Below are 21828 nucleotides of genomic sequence, written 5' to 3' on the forward strand. Positions count from 1 at the left end.
ATCAATCCGCGCTGTATAACTGCTCCAACTTTGGGGAGAAAAGAGGGGCTACGACTCGGACACAAAGGTTAAGAATCTATCTGGTGAGGAGTTGGCATAGTTGTGTCCGTTCAATGGAATGGGGTGCATGGAACGAAAAGATCACATTGGTACGTCACAATGTATTCTTTCCTTTTGGCTGACCAATAATTATCTTTCATTCCTCTAATGCGTGGACTAATTGTAAGCTGTAAACAGCGCCATGTTTTTCTTGATTGCCGCCCATAACGTGCTGTGCGAACCCCAGCCCAAGGTTTTGCCATAAACCCCGCCTTGATCCCCACAACGGCTTGGTTTTACGTGCACTTCTTTGTGGGGGCGGAGCAGAATTCGGGCGACAGGATTGCCGTTGTTGAAATTGGTGGCCGGAAATAATTATGCATGAAGCACATCATTCAACATTCCTTGCTATGCGCTCAGTCGGCACGTGTTGTGTTCTTATTCCTTTGTTTTCTCAGCTGCCATTATTAGCAAACGCGGTCCTGATTTGCCCGCCTGGTAAAAGTTTTCGGACGCCAAGACTATGGCTGCGGGCTAGAAATGTCACTGATAGTGAGTGACCAAACTTTTTTTTGGCAATCAGACACATTTTGAATTGGGCGCAAAATTCTTTTTCGCGAACATTCTTCCGTCTTGTCTCCTTTGTTCGCGTTTGCTGGCCAAGCTACCTCATTTTCCCTCGGTCCAAGAGTGGAGAGCTTGAGCGGGGAGCGTGAATGCGGAGAAACAAAAGCTGGAGAAACAGGACGAAGCGGAGAAGCAAACAAACAAACGCCCCCGACTGCGGAGTCCGGAGCCTGTGGTGCCGCTTCAACTACGCCCTGTAAGTTGCCGAGCTAGTAAAGATTAACGACCAGTCGGAACACAACCTTAAGAAGAGGGATGGAAGATTTTGTGCTCATCTCCCGTGGACCAGATCCAAGGTAGAAATATATAATAAATCTCTAATTTGGCTCTGACAACTTTGGATGTTCTATTTCTCTTTGACGAGTTTTCGATGAAGGAGCGCTTTTTGGGATGAAATCTAGGTTGTGTTTCGCACCCTTCCAAACACATGTCACCAGCAGCACCGTTGTAATTTCATGGTTACCTTGCTATCCACCCGTACCTTGCTAGGCTACACCTAGGTGTCATCCTCGTACAAAAAAAACCCGCAAGTTGGTGTTAACCCTAACCCCCAAACAGCAGCATTTCTTCATAATAAACTTGCCTTGCAATGATCTCTGTTTTGCACCAGATTCACGGTACCATACATAACCAATTTATCACGTAACTCTTTCCCCAACATACTCAATAGTGCGCGCGCATTGTCACTACGAATCATGCCCAGTCCATCCGTGACCAAATGTTTGAGACTAGCATCCACCCGTTGATTCGCTAGAATTCAATCTAACCTAGACAACCTCTAGCATTTTCATGTTCTGCTCTTCATTTTGCGGGGTTGCAACATTGTGAGATGAACGCCCCGCCGGGTGCCCCGCTTGTAGCCGCCACTAATAATGGAGAGGTTTACCTTTACAAGCATATGAAAATCTTAGCCATCAAGCCATCTATGTCTTGATCCAACGACGGTCTTCCCGCTCCAATCGTCGACCACCACGGGGCGCTAGATCCAATTTTCTTCTTTGGAAGTACCCTGTCTTTTATTTTCATGGTGGCAGGCACATGTGCTCCGGCTACCGAGAGACTTCATTTAATAACCGTCGTACGTGTTCAAAGACATACACGTTTGCTCTTTACTCCACATCATCATCGTTGGAGACTTTGGAGTAAAATATTCCTCAAGTCGTGTTTGATGCAACGTTTGAGCACAAGCCCTTGCATGCCACACTCTCTTAGGTTCTGCAGTACTAGTTCAGATCATGAGATGCGGTCCTACAGGCCCACGAGACGCTCGCTGATCGCCAGCAGCGAGGCTTTGAATGGGCGCGCGCGCTATTGTCACCTGCGTGGAAGGTAGTATTCGGTATTGCTGCTTTGCAACCCACTTCACCTCCTGCCTAAAGAAGATCGTCTACCCGGCTCGCACGTTTACTGACGTCGCAACGCGGCGCATCCCCGGACTTGCTACTCGGCCACAAGGGGCGACGAGTGGACGTCAAAGAACTCAAGCCCCGCCGTTTTTGTCGGCCTAATATCGCTTTCTGCAATTTGATCGCTTGATATTTTGATTCTGCTACCTCGTTCCTGGACCATCTGCGTGGCTTGGCCTTTCTAACCCTTTCCTCTAATTTTTCATTTGTCTTTGATAATTGGTGGCCTATTCGTTTGCCGTTTACCTACCTAGACGCAGAATTTTTACAATGGTCCGCTTTTCATGGGTTGCACGAAGAATAACCCTTTCTCTTTCTGCAAGATTCGATACTGAAAGTTCATATCGACGCCAAGCGGATTTGATACTAATTCTTATGCGAATCTGTCGTGGCCTAGACACACAGGTCTTGGACCCCTGGTCTTCTAGAGGGGAAAAAAAACATGGCAAAGACAAAGTCAACTAGGTTTTTCCCCAAGTTTTATTGTATGCGAGCTGCGACGTCCCGTGCTCTCTATGAAGCATTTTGCCAAGCTCATCAAGCAGTTCGAACTCAAAATAGTGTCCGCCTTGGTATACCCAGGTGACTGTTTGTCTTACAAGTGAATAATAGTTCCAAGGGGACCTTCGTCACCGCTGCTCGTTGTTCACCTAGATCTCCCCGCAATGTCTACCGCTATTTTATCATCTTACCTCACCTCCATGCTCTCACTAGCGTGTATTTGGTCCTTGAACTCCTTAATTTCCAGATCTTGTCAGGCGGAATAGTCTCTACCCAACCAGGACTCCATTTGCTCCCACTCTCCGGGCTCGGCAGTCACACGACCTGGCCCCTTAGAAACGTTACTTTGTGATTTGCTGAATCGCACGGTACCGAACAGACTAACATCGAATGGGTACTTACACGACCCATAAACTGAATACTACAAAGAGGCTGAGCCACGCGGTCCTAAGACTGTTTCTGTTCAGTTCCAGGCTCCCATCCTTTCACCTGGCTCTCTTTTGTCAGGGAGGCTTATTGGAACATTTGCCCAGCCCTACGCCCTAGAATTACTGTCTGCCTCTAGGTCTAGTCAAGATGCGTCTTCTCAATACATCGTCACTGCTACTGGCAGTGCTCATGTGGGTAGGAGTGAGCGCCTACTGGCTTGGTGATCTTCCCAGTACGTCCCACATCAATCATTTTAGCACGGGCACTGCTTGTTTCCCTACTAACGAGCCACTTTAGATCAGGGCGTTGCCCCATTTGCTGGGGCAGGCTACACTGTCCGAAGAAATGTTCGCGATTTCGGAGCTCGAGGTAAGGAATCGTATAATGTTTTGTTAGAATCATAGGAGCAAGAGCTGACCCTTTTCCGGTAAAGGTGATGGAGTTACGGATGATACCGCTGCAATCAACGCAGCTCTCCAAGCTGGGAATAGGTACGGTATACCATACATCCGAGTATCAACAGGAGTTACTATTCGGCTGACATGAAATACAAGGTGCAACATTGGATGTGCTTCCACAACGACCACGCCAGCCCTCGTCTACTTCCCGGCAGGCACTTACTTGATCTCTACATCTCTTCTGCCTCCTTACTTTACCATGATGATCGGAGATGCCTCCAACCCCCCTATACTGAAGGTAAACAACTATTCAGAGGCCCTGTTTCCAAGTCTGTTCTTTCTTCCTTTTTTTCTTTTTTTTTCTGACAAAACCAAAACAAAAATAGGCAACTTCCAACTTCCAAGGGTTTGGGCTTATCGACGCGAACCCATACCAAAGCACCGGGGACCTTAACTGGATATCAGTCAACAACTTCTATAAGCAAAGTAAGTATGGTTTGCCGAAATCATGGCGTTTATGAAATAAAGTCACGTTATACTGCCAATATTGAGGCACGAAGGCGTATCTCCGATTCCCTCTTACACATTTTCTTTAAGTGGTTGGTATGGTGAAAAGAGGCTAATAAAATTGCAACTCTTCACCGCAGTCCGCAACTTCGTGATTGACACGACAAACATCCCACCTCAGACTCCGGCCACTGGAGTTCACTGGCCTACGTCGCAGGCCACTAGCATGGAGAATGTTGAATTCCGCATGCCAACAACTCCCGGTGTCGTCCATGTAGGACTGTAAGTTTACCCGCTGTCATTTATTATGCATTTGCTTTGGCCAAACCTTTCTGACGTTGCCAAGTTTTATCGAGTCTGGGTCTGGCGGTTTCTTGAGCGACTTAACCTTCATTGGTGGTGCTACGGGCGCCAGCATGGGCAACCAGCAATACACCATGAGGAACCTGATCTTCAAAAACTGCGATGTTGGTAAGTCGCCGTCAACTGGTCGGAAGGTAGTGAAGATTCGAGTGCTGTACTGACACTTTGCCTGAATAGCAATCATCCACCTTTGGGACTGGTAAGAATTCCGGTGGTGATAACTTGAGAAAATAGTCAGGGCTCTGGTTGCTAATCTTGGCATATAGGGGTTGGACTTATTTTGGGCTCCAGATCGTAAGAAACAAACACCTCTTCAAGGCAAGCACATCCTATTGTCTTTGCTTGGCTAACTTTATGCTTAGGAAAATGCACGGATTGGCATCGACATGTCATCGTTGACGGGCACCGGCTCTCAAAATGTTGGCTCGTTGACTTTGATTGACAGCACCATGACAAACGGTTGGTTCTTGTCCCTAGCTCTGTTCCTGTTCCGAGCTGACATCCTTTCATAGTCGCGACTGGTATCAAAACCGCTTTCTCTTCAAACTCTCAACCGCCGACAGCTGGCAGCGTAATCCTTGAGAATGTCCAGCTCAACAACGTACCGGTCGCCGTCACTGCCGCACAGGGTACCGTTCTCACTGGCTCAACCGGGTCGACAACAATCACCGGATGGGGCCAAGGCCACCGCTATGTTCCCAATGGACCCAACAGATGGCAAGGTGCCATCACTCCAGTCCCTCGCCCGGCATCAATGCTTTCTGGATCTAGGTGGTACACCAAGGCGAAGCCCCAATACGAGACTCTTCCGGTATCGTCCTTCATCACCGCCCGCTCGGTTGGTGCCAGAGGTGACGGCAGTACCGACGACACCAATGCTCTGCAGAACGCCATCAACACTGCCCAGCAGCAGGGCCGTGTTCTGTGGATCGACCATGGAATTTACCGAGTGACTGGCACCATCACGATCCCGGCTGGCTCCAAGATTGTTGGCGAGAGTTTCCCCGTGATTATGAGCTCGGGTTCATTCTTCGCCGACATGAATAACCCCCGACCGGTCGTTCAAGTTGGTGCGACGAGCGGAACCGTGGGGCGCGTTGAGCTTTCAGACTTTATGGTATCGACGCAGGGTGCCCAGGCTGGAGCTACTCTGATTGAGTGGAACTTGGCCTCGAACGGAGAGCCCAGCGGCATGTGGGATGTGCACACCCGCGTTGGTGGCTTCACTGGTAGCAACCTCCAGGTCGCCCAATGCCTCAAGACGCCAAGCTCGTCGGCCGTCAACGCCAATTGTATTGCGGCCTACATGGGCATGCACGTCACCAAGGGCGCCAGCGGTCTATACATGGAGAATGTTTGGATTTGGACCGCAGAGTAAGTATTTCTTTGGCCGTACTGTAAACGTGAACCTGGATTTGCTGACCTTGAAATGAAAATAGCCACGACATCGACGACCCCAATCTGACGCAGACCACCATCTATGCTGGCCGTGGTCTGCTCGTCGAGAGCACCGCCGGAAACATCTGGCTGATGGGCACCGCTTCTGAACACTTTGTGCTCTACCAGTACCAGTTCTTGAACACCCAAAACATCGTTGGTGCGCAGTTCCAGACCGAGACTCCATACTACCAACCGATGCCCCAGGCCACGAGCCCCTTCCCGCCCGTATCAGCAATCAGCGACCCCGACTTTGCCGTCTCCTGCCGCGGAATTGCCGGAAACTGCGCCAACGCTTGGGGTGTCCGCTACATCGGCTCTCATGACATTGCCGTCTACGGGTCCGGACAGTATTCGTTCTTCAACAACTACAGCACGACGTGCTCCACTGTCGAGGCCGGCGAGAACTGTCAGTCGAGGATCGTAGAGTTGCAGGGTCCGGTTTCCAACATCAACATCTACAACCTCAACACCATCGGATCTCTGAGCATGATCGACAGGGATGGGACGTCACTGGCGAGGTGGTCGGACAATATCAACACCTTTGCTCAGACGATTGCCATGTTCAAATCCAACTGATTTAGAGGTTGGTATGTTGGCAAGGCTTCCATGGATAATGACGAATACGCAGATAGTATTCTTGATGACCTGCTATGTTTTCTTTTTCTTTTTTTTACTGTTCTATTGTGTGCATCTTCTTGGTGCCACTGAGATGTTCTCAAGTCTTATAGCTCCATGTAAATATCCGGAGAGCAGGAGCAAATGAATATACCATTACTCTCCCAGAAAAGGGAAAAAGAAAACGCCACTACTAGTCAATACACTTGTCCTCGGGCCACGTCACAAGATAACCGTCGCATGTTTTCCTCACCTCCTCATCCCCAGCGTCTCCCTTGAACATGACCGTCTCCATCTTCTTCTCCAACACCTTCTCCACCACGAACCCGCGATCTCGCACCACGTCAAAGAACTTGAGATCCCTCTCCCGCAGCCACGGCCTGTAGCTGGTGAAGAAAACATATGCCCTGCTGTTCCTGGACCGCTTGAGCGCCCTCTCGATCGTCAAGGCGATGTTCTCGTGCTCCGTGTGCCGAAACAGCAGATCCGCCATGATGAGGACGTCAACCCCCTCACCCGCAGCCTTTGCCCCCGGCATCTTGGCCAGGACCCCCTCGACCTCCTTCCCCCACACGTACCCATCGACCACGACCTTTTCCGCACGGGGCTGCGGCACCAGCTCGCACTCTTCAACGTTGCGGCGCAGCGCGACCAGCACTTCCGGGTCCGGGTAGTCGGTGGCGACGACGCCGGCAGCGCCGAGGTGCGCAGCGACGAGGCTGGGGATTCCCGCGCCGGCGCCGACCTCGAGCACCGTCTTGCCGGCCACCAGGGACGGGTCGGCGAGGAAGTGGTCCGCCAGCACGCGGCCGCCGTTCCAGACGTGATGGGCGTCCATGACGCTGTGGCCGACCAGGTGCAGCGTCAGGACGGCGCCGTTGGAGAGCGTGTGCGTCTCGGTGCGGGGTGGAGGAGGAGGTGGGTAGTAGCCCTCTGGCACGGCGAACATGTCGCCTGTTGAGAGGTCATCCTCTTCATCTTGGTGGGTTGGTGTTGGTTTTGGGTCTTTTTGGTCTGCCATTTCTTTTGTTGTTGTTTACCCTCACGATATGTAGAGGTTATGGCGGTTGTACAAGTTTGATGTTGCTTGGCAACTTGTTGGGTGTTGGATTTAAACCGAGATACCTCTCAGAAACAACTGAGAACAAGGCCAATCTCTCTTTAAAACACTGAGTGGGTATAAAGATTGAAGCAGTTCCTGTTTGAAGCCTCAAAATTCTGCCAGCCGTTGCATGCGCTTGACAGGAGAAAATCTGGCGCCGGTACACCTTATTTTAGGTTGGATTAACTTTTTCCAAAATTGGCAGTAATAGGACCTCAGATGAACGTATAAGTCAGACGTGAAAAATGTACTCTTACTGACTGTAAAAGTAAGCCTCTTTCAGGAAACTTTTTTCTTCTGTTTTTTTTCTTCTTGGATGTATCAACCCCCACCTGCCCCTTTAGATAGCTAAAATATTCAGTGCAAGGCGGGGCTCCACATTCATATGTACCCGTAGGCAGGTACCAGGAGCTCAAGATACATAGGCAGTATGATGCTGTAATTTTTTTGCTTTTGTTTTCTGGTTAATTCTGCCAGATAGTGAGAAATGCTTAGCGGACTCTTCATGTCCAAAATATGCCTTTTCTAGGACTTGTACTTCTTCATAACTATGCTATCAACAGCTTGAAAATCCGGGATGTATCTTGCTTTCTCTGGCCACAGAAAGGGCCTCGAATTCAGGAGAGATGATAACATCTCTGTGAAAGTCATATGAGCCCCTCATAGAACCTGTATATAACTGCCCACCATAGATCCAAACCGGCTTCTCATAATCTTAACAAACTCCCAACGCCAAGTTGAATGCCTTATCCATAGCAGATATACCTGTCTGCACAGGCTAGCAGTGTTGAAACTGACTATTTATGGAGTCGAAGAAAAATTCCGATGCTGCCGCGACCCGCCGTATAGGCAACAAAGCTTGCGTTCTTGACGCAACTTGTCGAAACGATGCAGGTTCTTTTGTTCGGCTTGACGCAGTCCGCAATCCTGCGTGATATTTAGTGGGGATAGTCGGCCTCCTCGAGCAAAGTGACTACGGGGACGCCACCGAGCTTTTCCCTTCCCTTGAGAGGTGCAATCTCGAGGAGGAACAAGTAGCCCATGAGCTCGCCGCCAAGCTTCTTGACAAGCTCACCAGCAGCAGCAGCCGAGCCACCTAAGTCCCAGTAAAATCCACAATCAGCTCCAATTCTAGAAGACACATGCTTAGGATTGATTGATGCCCGTAAACTTACCAGTTGCAATGATGTCGTCCACGACCAGAACCTTTTGTCCTGGCTTGATGGCACCCTCCTGCATCTGGAAAAAGTCCTGGCCATACTCCTTCTCGTATGTAGCCGTGACGCAGGGCCCGGGCAGCTTGCCCTTTTTGCGGACGGGCACAAAGGAAGCGTCGAGCTTCAGGGCCAGCGAGGGGCCGAACAGGAAGCCGCGCGCATCGAGACCGACGACGACGTCGGGCTTGGCGGTAGCGGGTGCAAAGGACGAAAGGACCTGAAGCTCGAGGGCGCGGAGGAGGGCGAGGTGGGCTTTCGGGTCGATAAAGATGGGCATAATGTCAATAAAGACGATGCCCTCGATGGGGAAGTCGGCAAAGCGCCGCAGCACCTTGTACAAGGTTATCTTAGCACTGGCGAGTTCGGAGGAGGAGGAGGCGGCGGCGGTGGGCTGCTGTCGCGAGGCATCTTGGGCGGTTTGGCCGGTTGTGGTGGGATCGGTGGAGGACATGGTGGAAAGCAAGAGGGAAGAGAGAGTTTGGGGGGATCTGCAACTTTTAATAAGATAGGAGGGGAAAATTAAAAAAGAGGAATAAAAGATAAAAAAAGCAATCTGGGGTGGTCAGACCAGAACCTATGGGCTGGCAGAATGGTCTGGATGCGGGCACAAACAGGGGCTCAACCAAACGGACCGACGAGGCTGGACGTGAGCCGAGAAGCTGCGAGGATACACGTCTTGGCTTGTACCCTTTGTTATCAAAGGAGTAAAAAAAACTGTGGGCTCGGGAATGAACGGCCGGGCTCGTGCCTGTGTGCTGGAGCTTCTATGGAAGGGAGTGAGAGGGTTTCTGACAAGGTCACAATTCACAGCCGCTTTGTTAATTTACACCCCGGTGCGAATCGGGAAGCTCAGGGAGGGAGTTGGAGACGGAGGCTAGGAATCAAACAAGGAAAATTATTCAGTTCGAAAAAAAAAAATAAACAGAGAAGAAAATTTCTTAAGGGTGGGGTAAACAACGTGTTGCTCTGCAGTCTTCGTTCGCCATGTTCAAACACCCACCCCTGGTTTGCAAGGCGCCTTGCATAATACTAATGGTACACATGTCGTGCTTCCTTGGAGCTACCCGGTAGGCTGCCAGTTGAGCTGGCGTCAAGAAAGCAATGCGCTGTACCGTTGAATTTGAGGAGTCCCCATCTCAGGGCTGCAGGATATGAAAAATTGCTAATTGTGGCTGCTTTTCCAAGCAAGGTTTCCCCGATCTCGTCATTCTTGGTGGGGCTAGGTAGAACTGAGAATATCCATGATAAGAGATGTGCGGGTTTACTCGATCGATTTATGACTTGTCCGTCCCCTGTTCGACGGCTAGAGAGATACCTATTTACGATAGGCTATCTCCCACCGGTTTCAAGAGCAAATGGCATATCGGTGATACACCATGAGGTGGGAAGGTGGGATGGTGATGGTGGGATGTGGTGGGGTTAGTCAAGCACTTTAACGCGTCGCACAAGGGACCCATGCTGGCAGTTGTGTGCTCGCCCCTCCCCACCCGTCGCTGCATGCTTGTGAAGTTGTGAACCCTCCAATGATGTGCAGTATGTCCACCATCCGTAGTCACCTCACCAAGGTACTCCGTAACACGAAACCGTAGAGGTGGGCAACCGACAGCACTAAACCGCCTCAGTAAAAGTAACTGTTCTTGTTATGTTTTTGTTTTTCTTACCACGTCCTGTTCGCGAATCCTACCCGCTCTCTCTGACAACACGATATAATCCTGCCAGCTTTCTCAACATTTTGCTTGTTGAGCCCACTCGCTCACTGTTCGTGGACTGCAGACAACCTTGGGGTAACTACTCTGATAAAGCGATTGAATGGCTATTCACTTACTGTGATGTCTTACTCCGTAAAGGTTCCGCTACAAATACGAAGCAGAGTCGATATTGATTGATAGCAAAAACTCGGTTATACTCCGATTCTATTCTAGACTAGGTCTATTGGTCTTCTAGACCCTTTTTGGTCTCATAAGTGCCGCCTTTCCGCACTGTCGATCCCTTGGCATAACAACCAGCAAGCCAGGTACCATACCAGCCTGTCTTGCATGCCTTGCCTTTGCCTACATATATTATGCAGACGCAAGCTGCAGCCATACAAACGTCGACCGTTTGACTTCTCCAATCATGTTCTGGCGGCCTTTTTTTTCAACCCCGGAATATCAGTCCGGCATTCCTCACCGCCATCTCATTTTCTCACCCGGTTCTTTCCAACGTATGGAGTGGTGCTACGGTGTATAGGGAAAACCGTGAATTGTTTATGCCACTAGCTTGAACACGACATCCAGGTAACTGGGGCCGCTTCCGGCTGCTCCGTTTGGTCCCGGCCGGGTTCGTCTTTGCGGTCGCTCGCTTCGATGCAAGCGCAACCTTGATAGTTTCTCGCTAGGCTGCATGGCAATCTAACTGAACAATTTGGGTTCTTTTACTTTTTTTCTTTCCTTCCATTTTCCTGGAGCTCAGCACAAACCCTTTTAGACTAGTTCTCATACATAATTATGCGTACGTCAAGCAGGGATATGTTGTAGTTACGTCAACGTGCATGTAGGTACATATAGCTCTCAAGCTGTGAGTCTTTCTCAGGGTTAGAGAGAAAGGTGATCAGCTCGGGGAAATTTTAATCGACAAGCTATTCGGTTTGTCTGAATTAAGGGTCCAGCCAGCCGTCCATGGACAGAGGACCATGGGTGGTATGCTCACTCTCGGCATTGCGTCCCCTCGAGTCTTTACCTCCTCAGTGGAATCTTTTTTTATTTCCGCGCTTCTAGTCATTAAGTAAGGTTACCTGACAGATCGGGTTCGCCGTCATTCTCCTTACTCAGTTATTGAGTTTGATGCATGGATTATTCGTATAAATAGTAAAATGATGAGCTTCATGCTTCATCAGGCACATTTGCTCCACAACATTACACAAGCTATTCAAGGGGACGGGCGGGCTGGTGGGTGTAACTCGGGATAAGCGGAGCTCTCCGAGTTTCCTCGTGCCGGCATTTTGACAAATAAATTGCGATGTGACCAAGAACCAGGCAAGACTACAAAGCTTATCGCCGTGGCTTTGATCAAGTGTCTGAGTTGCCTATTTCCAGCAGAGGATCCGTGGGCTTGAGTCACCAGAACTCTTGAATCGAGCTCCTGGATCAAAGAATATAAACGCCAATGATTTCCCATAAGGATTAGCTTTTTGTGATTGAGCAAACTGATCAATGCCATCACCAGATATGATAAAGGGATGACTTGAAGAATTAAAGAGAAGAGCGTGTCTTTTGTTGAGGGGACGATTTGCGTCAATGCTGTTCCAATATAGTCAGGGTATCAACTCATTATTTATTATCAAAAGCTAGGTATTTAAGGCCAACAAGAAAACATTCATATACCAATTTCGAGCACAGTGGATCTGCACTCAAGCCCACATGACCAGTTCAACGAAACTGCAACCGGATAATGGAGAAGAGCATGTTTTGCAACACGTGTAGCACGACCGCCACGCTGGTCGGGAGGAGCTCGGGCCAGACAGCGAGGTCCAGCTTCCCCTCGGTCACGACGCTGACGCCGTATATCCACCTGATCAGGCCCGCGACGATGAAGGACGCCACCAGCTCGCATGCCCAGGTGATGCTGGAGGCAGTCAGAGTCAGGCTAAAGGTGTAGTGCTCGCCGTTTGTGCCGTCCTCGTACTCGTCAAAGGCAAAGTAGGGGTACACGTCCTTGTTGGGGCCAAAGTGCAGTACGAGGATGGAGCCGAGGAACGTCAGCATGGATGCGTTCTCGGCCACGAAGCGGATGAAAACGTTACGAACGCCCAGCTTCTGATACGCTCCGTAGCTCTGGCCATTGAGGTGCAGAACTGTGAGGAGCCAGTGGAACGTCGCGGAGAGGGTGATGGGTGTGATGATGATCAAGGTGGTAGATGAGAGGATCTGAAGGAGAATAAACTGGGATGGCGAGCGAAGTCGAGCGTACAATGCACGCACGTAGGTTTGGTACGTAAGCATAAAGTATCTGTAGAATCGTGAATTAATTAGCAAGAGGTGAAAGGCAGTGAATGGGAGGTTAAAAGTATGCGGATATGCTTACAGCTTGAAGATCCAACTCAGCGGGTACGAGCCCACCCTCTCGCCTTCACTACCTCCCAAAATCCAGCCCGTCAGGCCGTCAAGCAAATAGACGGTTGTGATCCAACCGTAAACGTAAACAATGGTCTCCAAGTTGTTGTGTGGCAGCGTACGCAGATATATCTCTGCGTAAGCCTCTCCGATAACGTATGCCAGAAGCCCGACGAACAAGGCGAGACAAAACCAGATGAAGCGCACGAAACTTGCTGGCAGCCAGCGGCGGTTGATCTGCCGGAGACGGTTGAGGCCCGGCCGGTGTTGACGGCCGTCAGTTACCTGCAAATCGCCGGTTGGATCGAAGAACGCGTCCCCAGCAATTCCAGGTCTACGTCGAGACACTTGACTCCTCGACGGGACAGTGTCTGGTTCACCGGTCCACCAAGACGATGTGAAAATACGCTGCGTCTCGGACAGCGATTTCCGGAGGCCGAGGTGGCGCCTATTGGTCATGAGAATGAGGCAGGCAATAGTGACGGGCATGGCCATCAAGCAAAACGTCCAAGAGACCCATGCTGTGTTGTGTGAGGTGAGCCAGTGGGTCTCTGGAGAGAGGTAGATTGGGATGGGGGCCAGGATTGATATCAGCCCTATTATGGTGATGGTCACAGGAAACCCGAGGGCTGTGGGCCACCAGTTGAAGTTGTAAAGATTAAATACTTTTGTAATCCAAACCAGCGCGGTTAAGTTGTAGAAGCCGTAGAAGATGAACAGAAAGAACCAAAAATCGACCAGTACCCTCGCCGTTCCGTGACCTGGAGACCTGTCTCGGCGGGGACGGTCTGGGGCGCCGGGCAAGCCTGGATATTGGGGGTCGTCATCTTCGTACGGCAGAGGGTACTGCGGGAACGGCACCGCGCACCAAGCAACAGCAAGGAAGGCTGGGAGCAAGACGAGGAGCGACCAGCGTGTCCACCATTTGTCGACGGCTTTCCGAACAGGATGCTGAAGGGGCGTGACAAAGAGCTGGTCTAACCGGCGCCAAGCCTTTTTTGCTAACTTGGCAAGTCCAAACCTGCCTGATCCGGCCGCAAACTGCCCAGATTCATCGTCACTGGAAGCATCATCATCTTCACTATCCCCAGCGGCGGCCTCGGCGTCAAGTCTTGCAGCCAAAAGAGCTCCGTAGCCAATATGAACGCTATGGCGTGCATGCGCCGGCGAGAGGAAGCTGTCAGGCGTTTGATAGTGGTTCCGATACCCCTCCCTTCTGTCTTGTGGCACGGCACGAAAGCGACCTAGTAGCGGTGACGCGTCTGTGCTGAAACGCGTCGCGTCTTCTCTGCCCTGTTGAAAGGCAAAGAATGACGGCATGGTTGCAGCCCTCCTTGGTCGTGGCGAGGAAGATATTAAGTGATATGTTGCTGCAGATTAGACGGGTATAGCCAGCCGAACCAACAGCCAAGACCTCCCTGCAGTCAGGAACTGGTAGGAAGTTTGTGAGGCAAAGACATGCAGACAGCTTTGGTTACCCAGCTGCACTAGACATTGTTGACGCAGAGTCTCAAAGTCTAAAGTAAACAAAAAAGCAATAAGCTAAAGAGACATGAAATAAAACTAGCAACCTAGGGAGTTGAGTTTCAATTAGAGACCAAAATTAAGCGTTGAAGAACAGCCCAGCAACAGCCAACACTGTGCGCTCTCTGCCCGTCGAGCAGGCACAGGCGACACCAAAAGGTCGGGTTTGCTACTTTCCTCACATTGGAGCCCGATTCTCGAATAATTTCCGGGTTGGTCCCATGATTATTGCTGGGGTTCTATGAGGGCGGCCCAGCTCCCGGCTCGTGCGCTACGGGCCGCGACCCACAAATCAGATGACCCCTTTCGACCGAACCATTTCAGGTTCTCGGAACCGTTTTTTGACCTTTACTTTCCATGGGATGAACTGCCTAAGGTACCCAAGGTACCTAGCTAGGCAACGTGGCTTGGCCTACTATCGAATCTGCGAGAATACGTTTACTATCTTAGAAATTACCTTTTTTCTTCAAGTTCTTGACAGTAAATGTGGGGGATATCTTCGATCGTGAAACTCAATTATCTTGCTTTGGTCCCCCGCCTGGCGGAACCGAGCGTCTTTTGTTACATCTTATGATACATTACATGGACATTGGCCTCCTGGTTATGGTTGTCTACCCGATCTTTATGCCTTCAGAGATAGAGGACATCCAAATGCATGCCACCTAGGCTTGTAGTCTCTATCATGGCGCATTGTTTCATGATCAACAGGCCACGCCTCCAAAATGATATACTCTACTGGCGCAAGTCTTCGCCCAGCTCATCTTCCTCCTCTTCATAGGCCTCTGAGCCTCCATCATCCGAGCTGCTGTCGCTTTCGCGATATCTGGCCTCCTCTCCACTCCTTGGTCCGGTTTCTTCTGACGCATCAACCTTGTCAGAGACAGACATTGTGTCTCTTGGCATGTCGTCTACCACAACCACATCGTCTACAAAGGTAACTGCCTTTGCACCTGGTGATCTTTTGTTTGATGATTTCGGCTCCAGCACGTCCCCACTCCAGGGCTTGCACTCTTTGACAATCTCTCCGCATCGGAGACAGACCCAGCCGTCACCTTCCTCTCGTTCCAGGCGCGTGGCCAGGCATACGAAGCAGTATATACAACCGCATGGTAGTGTCTCGTATGGATTTGTGATGTCTGTTTGGGCGGAGCCGATCACGCCGCTTGATGCTGCCGCTGCCGCAAGTATCTCTTCCTCGGTATTAGCACCCGAGTTCTGGTCCTGGTAGCAAATGGCGCACGTGCGCTCTGGCAGGAACGCAAACTCGCCCTTCTTCTCGCCGCCTTCCTCGCCCTCGCCACCTGTGCCTGCGGTGATGGCATCCTTGGTGCGCCGCCAGGTCCGTGTGATCCACTTGCGCCACCGATTTATGCCGACGAGGGGAAGGACAAATAGCAGAAACTCGGTAAAGGCGTGCCACACTAGTTGCCGGTTGAGATATTCGAACGAAACCTCACGGCTGACCTGACTTGTAGGTGGCGCAAGCCGCATCCGTAGTATTCTATCCAGCAACGTCCGATATCGCCCATTGATAAGAAAAGCCATGAATGACACAAGGGCACCCGCTGCATGTATGTTAGAAGCCAGTTCTGTCAACCGAGACAGCCGCTGTACAACTGGTCTTGCTTGCTGGCTGTCGTAAGCACCGTTGTCTTGATCGATGAGCCAGTCTTCCCACTTAGTCCACACATATTTGCCGCAAACAGTCACAGTGCCGTAGAGGGCCTTTTGCAGTCGGGATGGTGGCACTGGAACCGAGCCTGTATTCCTCGCGTCTGTGTACTTCAAGTTCTGCAGCGCAGCGCCGTAGGTCGCGTCGTGGTCCCATATCGTAAGCTTAAATAGCACCGCGCGCAGGGCTAGCAGTATCTCGGGAGCCCAGTCGTCTCCCAACCTGCTGCCACCACCGCCGCCGCCAAGATATCGCAGGCCCTCGCTGACCTGTGAACGCAGTTGGCCCAGGAGCTCTTCGTCCAGTAACTCGGCGTCGACCTGGCCCACGCGGAAAGCCGGCCTGGTGCCTTCGCGAGATGTGGCAGCGTCCCAGAATGCGAGCGCCGAGCTGCCAAAACCGCGCAGCAGCGGCGATGAGGATGTGGCTAGTTGTGTACGCAAGCGAGATGCGGACTGTGCCGCTGCGACTCGGGCTCTGGCTTCGGTTTCGCGCTCTTGTCGGCGGGCGGCGAGGCGGGCTTGCGCCTGAGCGAAGGTTGAGTTTGAGCTCGTCATCGGATCTTCTCGGTTGGGGAGAGACTGGCTGTGGTTTGCAAGAAAGGCTGGTAATGAATGGCTTTCATCAACTTGGTGTTTTCAAGGACAACAATAGTCTCGGTGCCATATCCAGGTGGGAAAAATGGCAATGTTCGCACATGTGAGGCCGATCGCTATTGTTTTGAGTTGTCTTGATGGAGGGACCTGACTTGAATGTCTACCCCATCAACAGCCGAGCCGAGGCAGGAAGTTTGACATGCACGACATGGGTCGGGGTTCAGGCTGGCGGAGCGAAGTTGAATTTTAGAGGGCCCCAGCACGGACCAGCGGTGCAACGGTGGAAGGGATCAGCGATCCAAAGTGACGCACCCCTGCACGGATTTGAGCGCTAGCTGCCTAGGCGTTGCAGTGTTTTCAAACGTCAAGTTGACCAACAAACGAGGGAGTAACGAAAATATCCTACACATACTTCATACAACGCATCTCAGCAACCCAAAACACTCCATACCAGCAGCTTTCTATCTAGTGGTCGGCTCGATGTAGCTTCAAGCTTCATCAGAGGAGCAGTATGGATTCATCAAGCTCCATGGCCACGACATTGACGCGACCGCGATTCGCCATAGCCCTTGTCTCCGCTGTCGCCGCGTTGAGCCTCGGTGTATACCTATATCGAGAGTCTGGTGCAGGATCGGCGGGTCCGAATGGCCTGCATCGCAGTAATGCTGTCCGCAGACGCCGACCACCACGGCGGCGTGCGGCCTCGACAGCTTCGAGCACCTCTGCCGAAACACACGACGACGCCGACCAAGACCGCGAGAATCGCCTCGAGATCGATGGCCGCGAATCCCGCGACGGCTCGGCACGGCCACCGGCAGATGCAGAGACCATAGCTGATGAGCTCGTGCCCGACTGGTGGGACGATGCACAGCCGCCACTCGAACGTGCCGGGCAGAACATGGTCAGTCTGCTGTTCAGGGTCTCGGAGGACAACGCACGTCGGAATTCCTACGTCCATAGAGGCTGCGCATGCAACGCTTGCGGTATAGTGCCCATTCGTGGAGTGCGATATCGGTGCGCCAACTGCGCCGACTTTGACCTCTGCGAGACGTGCGAATCTCAGGGCCTGCACATCAAGACACATATCTTTTACAAGGTCAAGGTACCTGCGCCGCCGTTTGGTCCTCGTCAAATGCAGCCCGTCGTCTATCCTGGTGATCCAGACAACTGCCAGCGGATTCTGCCTCGTGAACTGATGATCAAGCTATCTCGAGAGACGGGATTTGAGCGACCCGAGCTTGAGACTTTTTGGGAGCAGTGGACCTTCATCGCAAACACAGAATGGAGGGACGACCCTGATGACCTGTATCTTGCCATGGACCGCAAGACTTTCGAGCGCTGCTTGGTGCCCTCTGGAGGTTATAGGAATGCGTCTCCAAACTTGATACACGACCGCATGTTTGCCTTTTATGACACCAACAAAGATGATCTCATTGGCTTTTCCGAGTTCCTTCACGGTCTAGCATATAGGAAACGGCCAGATAAGCTGAAACGCATCTTTGAAGGCTACGACGTCGATGGTGATGGCTATGTTGACAGGCGGGACTTTTTACGCCTGTTCAGAGCATACTACGTCCTATTTAAACAAATGCACAAGTATATCCTGGAGGGCTTGGAGGACCAGGTTCTGAGCAGCACAGAGGGTCATCAGCTTGTCACTAGCAGGCAACCGCTCAGCAGCTTCTTTGGCCGCGAGGGCCCTGTTCCCGACGCCGACCAAGACAGGGTTATGGAGGGCAAAGTATTTCATCACAACGGAGATGTTGCTCTAGCCGGAGACAAGACTGGAGCTGTCAACGAGAATATACCAGATACCTCCTCTCGTGAGGACATCTTGGTGAACCTTTTCAGTCGTGGTAGTCAACCTCAGCCTTTCTTCGTGGAGCCCCTGTTCTCTCCGGACGAGCCCACAGGGCCTCAATCACCGCGCCCAGGCAGCCTTGCAGAGAGGTATCCTGACGCACTGCTTAACCCCCCTAGAAGTGTTCAGGAGCTTCAATCTGTTATCAACGATGAGCCCCGCAACACGCTCGACAGCTTCCTGCATGCTTTTGAGGAGCGCGATCGTGAGGACCAAGCTGCAGAAGGTCAAGCCGTCGCCAATTGGGAATCAAGCAGCATTGGGCACGTCTTTGGGAATGTAAACAACACCCAGACCCTGCTGTCCCCCACTGCCGAACCGACAAGAATGGGGCCACTGCGAAGACTTCTTGGTGACGATGATGACCAGCGTCTGCACTATTCGCATGATCCAGATGAACAGGATGAGCTTTTGCGCGCGCGTAACACAAGAAGGACCAGAATTGTTGCCCGCAAAAAGCTTATTGAAAGGTGGAAGCGGCGCCAATTTTATCTAGACGAAGAGGAGGGCGCGAGTGCCCCCGAGGGTTGGAACCCATCGGATGACGTTCTCGCCACGGCCGGGCCCTCGGATGAAATGAATACTCGGGGAAAGAATCACAAAGAGCCCAGCCGTCGGACATTATCCCCACGGTCGAGGTCATCCTCCAAGGTTAGATTTGCCGAAGACACAGACGACTATGAGATGCGATCGAACCCGTCCACTTCCTCCAGGAGCGTGCCTGAGCGCTGGGGCGGCATGGAAATTCCCGATGCCGAGAGGGATGCAGGAAAGGAGATATTGTACCAGGTTACGCAACAGGCCTTCAACGAGCTCCTGGATGTTCTGTTCAAGAGAAAGGAAGATTTGGCTGTTAGGGCGGCCGCAACACGGGCTGACCGTGATAAGTACAGGAAATACTTTGAGAATGTCAGCTTGGACCCGGAGGACGGGGTAAACCAGCCTACCAAGGCGTCACCGGAAGCTGACCGGGCGGAGACGGAGGACCAACACCAGGAGCCGGAGACGCCTGCTAATACTCCGGCAACTACCAATGGGCGAAACCCTGAGCCCGTCGAAATACAGCCTGCCAATGAGGATACAGTGGAGCTGCAGTCGCAGACCCTGCCTATAGAAGATGATATTGCTGTCGACCAAAACGATCATCCAAATCCCTTCGCAGACTCGCCTCACTTTGACCCTACCATGCCTCAGTTCCGGCCCAACAGTGACGCAGATGTTGCATATTTTGCTCGACAAATCGAGAGGCTCATTCAAACTCACCGCCACGCTGCGACGACAGAACCCGAGGCTGATGACAGCGGCGAGTCGACGTCCGCAGAGGACGCCGAGTCCATTGCGCAGCGCGATAATGAGATGGAGGAAAACGACGATGCACCTCCATTCACACAGTACGTGCTGAGGGAGTGGAAGAGGCTCGACCTGGCCGAGGCGGAGCAGCGGAAGCGCGGCGGCTGGGGCAAGCTCAGCTACGAAGAGTTTGAGGAGATTTATCGACGCGAAGAGAGAAAATCGAGCAGGCTTGACTACCTGGGCAGCTGGATCGACGTATGCATCCCATACAGCTAGGAACATCGAGGCCCGAGCCTGCAGATTATGGTGCCTTCCTCGTCCTTTGACGACGCCGATATCATCATTTGACGGAGTCGATGAAGTGTCGTTGGGCTTTATTAGACGGTACTTTTAGAGGATGGGTTAGAGTGAGCTTAGGGGGTGGTCTTCTTTGTAGGAATAGGATATTTTACGGTTAAAAGCTCTATTGCCATTCACCACCTGGCATTTCACAGGGCATGATGATACAGCAAGGGATTAGTACAGCACAGGAAAAACTTTGTGAACATTTAACGGAATGTTTGCTAGCCCAGTTTAGCGTAGTTCTCTTTATACCCACCAGCGACAATCATAAGGAACATCTCTCTCTCTCTCTTAAGTTAGCATATATGACCAAGTCCTGGGGCCAAAGTGAAGTTCACAAATGATGCAGGAGCCATCTTCCACACACGTACCTACAATAAAACCTATTTGGCAACTTCCCAAGACACCACAGTACATGACAACAGCGTCGCGACTGCTAATCGGTCGAATGGTGCTTGGTGCTTTACTCCTTATGGATTTGATTGGAAAGCTACACCTCCAAGTGAGAGAAACTCTCCCAGTCAACGATGGCAATGTGATTGTGCTTTATTATTCTTTGTCTTGGACGGCGAACAGGATCATATCCATACAGAAGCACTACTACATGCCAGCATGTTTATTGAAGCAGAAAAAGACAAGGCGGACGCTCGGTCTTGGGCGACGGAACCATGGCCGATCGGGCATTCTAGCGAATTTTACGAATACAATACCGAGGTCTTGGAGGCAACCAAAGATGAATGCTCTGACAAACTAGGGTGAGTCCTTCTGACGTAAGACTGGTTTTTCTCTGCATGTGTTCATGTCTTCGCTGACAAGAAATTACAGGCGGGGCTTGAAGTCGGCATATGAGCATCGTCGCAAAGTATGGGCTTGTCACGTATGTGGGAAGATTGTGAGCAAACGAGGCGTCGGTCAAGATGGCAAAGAGAAAGACGAAAAAGAAACCAACCAGCAGGACGGGCAGTCTCTGTGCAACGGCCTGACTCCATGCGAGCTATGTGGTTCCGCATGGTACTGCTCCGAGAAATGCCGTCGGAAAGACTGGCTGTTACACAGCCTACTGTGCACCCAGTACCGACTCTTTCAGCAATACAAGCCGTCATCGGATAGCTTCAGTTGCATCGGCATAGAGCTCCCCGTGGAGAACAAGACACCGAGACTGGTATGGGTTAGGTACGGGAAGGCCTTCAGCAGCCGACCCCAGCAGCGCCGTGCCGGGATCGCGAGGACAGCAATTGCATATCGCCACGATCCCTTTTACTACATCGGTAACATGATGGGTGGCATGGTTCAAGTAATTAAACAACCCGGTCCCTTTTGGTGCACGCGGCTCTACGTGGCACGCCGACAGACCTCGTTGCTTCATCCGGTCAACGAGTGCGTGAGGACCCTGCTGCGGCAGCTGGGTCCTAGGGCGTTTGACTCGATGAAAGGGTTCTTCGACCCCAATAAGCACCTGCAGGACGACAAACTCATCTGGAGGGGGCCGATTGTTCTGTTTCGGCGGTCGGAGATGTTCTTCACGATGAAGGCGGCGGATTTGGAAGGCCCGCTCGGCGGACGTGAGCTCCGGTCACTCGAGGTGCAGATGATGGAGGACATGACGCTGGCGGATCTCAGCTGGGCTATCGAGTACCTGGCGTGGAGGCAGATGGAGGTGGTGGAGCATCCGGAGACGGCTAACCTGGTGCCGGAGGACTGGTCACGGTGGATACGGTCCATGCCGGATGAGGAAGAGGTGGAAGAGATAGACGAGTGAGGGGAAAGGTGTGGATGCATGTGGATGCATGTGGATGCATGTGGGA

The 21828-nt window shown here is 51.7% G+C and overlaps 7 protein-coding genes across 7 annotated transcripts; 3 read left to right on the top strand and 4 right to left on the bottom strand.

Annotated features, from left to right (window-relative positions):
• Positions 1 to 3149: 3149 nt before the first annotated feature.
• On the top strand, positions 3150 to 6290 carry MGG_00659 (glucan 1,3-beta-glucosidase; the record flags this gene model as incomplete). The annotated part of the gene is made up of 12 exons (XM_003718309.1): positions 3150 to 3234; positions 3300 to 3371; positions 3436 to 3493; positions 3557 to 3698; positions 3787 to 3886; positions 4048 to 4189; positions 4254 to 4378; positions 4448 to 4469; positions 4537 to 4564; positions 4633 to 4729; positions 4783 to 5644; positions 5710 to 6290. 12 exons carry the CDS (start codon positions 3150 to 3152, stop codon positions 6284 to 6286), a joined length of 2310 nt encoding a protein of 769 aa, XP_003718357.1. The 3' UTR covers positions 6287 to 6290.
• Positions 6291 to 6351: 61 nt separating this feature from the next.
• Positions 6352 to 7745, bottom strand: MGG_17398 (uncharacterized protein). Its single transcript, XM_003718310.1, has one exon. The coding sequence runs from the start codon at positions 7344 to 7346 to the stop codon at positions 6519 to 6521; it is 828 nt and encodes a 275-aa protein (XP_003718358.1). The 5' UTR covers positions 7347 to 7745; the 3' UTR covers positions 6352 to 6518.
• Positions 7722 to 10020, bottom strand: MGG_17399 (adenine phosphoribosyltransferase). The gene is made up of 2 exons (XM_003718311.1): positions 8603 to 10020; positions 7722 to 8523 (listed from the first exon to the last, which is right to left on the bottom strand). Exons 1-2 carry the CDS (start codon positions 9093 to 9095, stop codon positions 8366 to 8368), a joined length of 651 nt encoding a protein of 216 aa, XP_003718359.1. The 5' UTR covers positions 9096 to 10020; the 3' UTR covers positions 7722 to 8365.
• A 1882-nt stretch (positions 10021 to 11902) lies between these two features.
• On the bottom strand, positions 11903 to 14452 carry MGG_00656 (uncharacterized protein). Its single transcript, XM_003718312.1, has 2 exons — positions 12707 to 14452; positions 11903 to 12631 (listed from the first exon to the last, which is right to left on the bottom strand). Exons 1-2 carry the CDS (start codon positions 14053 to 14055, stop codon positions 12052 to 12054), a joined length of 1929 nt encoding a protein of 642 aa, XP_003718360.1. The 5' UTR covers positions 14056 to 14452; the 3' UTR covers positions 11903 to 12051.
• Positions 14453 to 14716: 264 nt separating this feature from the next.
• MGG_00655 (peroxisomal biogenesis factor 2) lies at positions 14717 to 16744 on the bottom strand. Its single transcript, XM_003718313.1, has one exon. It carries the CDS (start codon positions 16486 to 16488, stop codon positions 14992 to 14994), a length of 1497 nt encoding a protein of 498 aa, XP_003718361.1. The 5' UTR covers positions 16489 to 16744; the 3' UTR covers positions 14717 to 14991.
• Positions 16745 to 16889: 145 nt separating this feature from the next.
• On the top strand, positions 16890 to 20344 carry MGG_00654 (EF hand domain-containing protein). Its single transcript, XM_003718314.1, has one exon. The coding sequence runs from the start codon at positions 17039 to 17041 to the stop codon at positions 19955 to 19957; it is 2919 nt and encodes a 972-aa protein (XP_003718362.1). The 5' UTR covers positions 16890 to 17038; the 3' UTR covers positions 19958 to 20344.
• A 291-nt stretch (positions 20345 to 20635) lies between these two features.
• Positions 20636 to 21782, top strand: MGG_00653 (uncharacterized protein; the record flags this gene model as incomplete). Its single annotated transcript, XM_003718315.1, has 2 exons — positions 20636 to 20778; positions 20849 to 21782. The coding sequence occupies 2 exons, from the start codon at positions 20636 to 20638 to the stop codon at positions 21780 to 21782; spliced, it is 1077 nt and encodes a 358-aa protein (XP_003718363.1).
• Positions 21783 to 21828: the final 46 nt, after the last annotated feature.

This window comes from Pyricularia oryzae, chromosome 5 (genome assembly GCF_000002495.2).
Source record: "Pyricularia oryzae 70-15 chromosome 5, whole genome shotgun sequence".
Classification (NCBI taxonomy): Eukaryota; Fungi; Ascomycota; class Sordariomycetes; order Magnaporthales; family Pyriculariaceae; genus Pyricularia; species Pyricularia oryzae.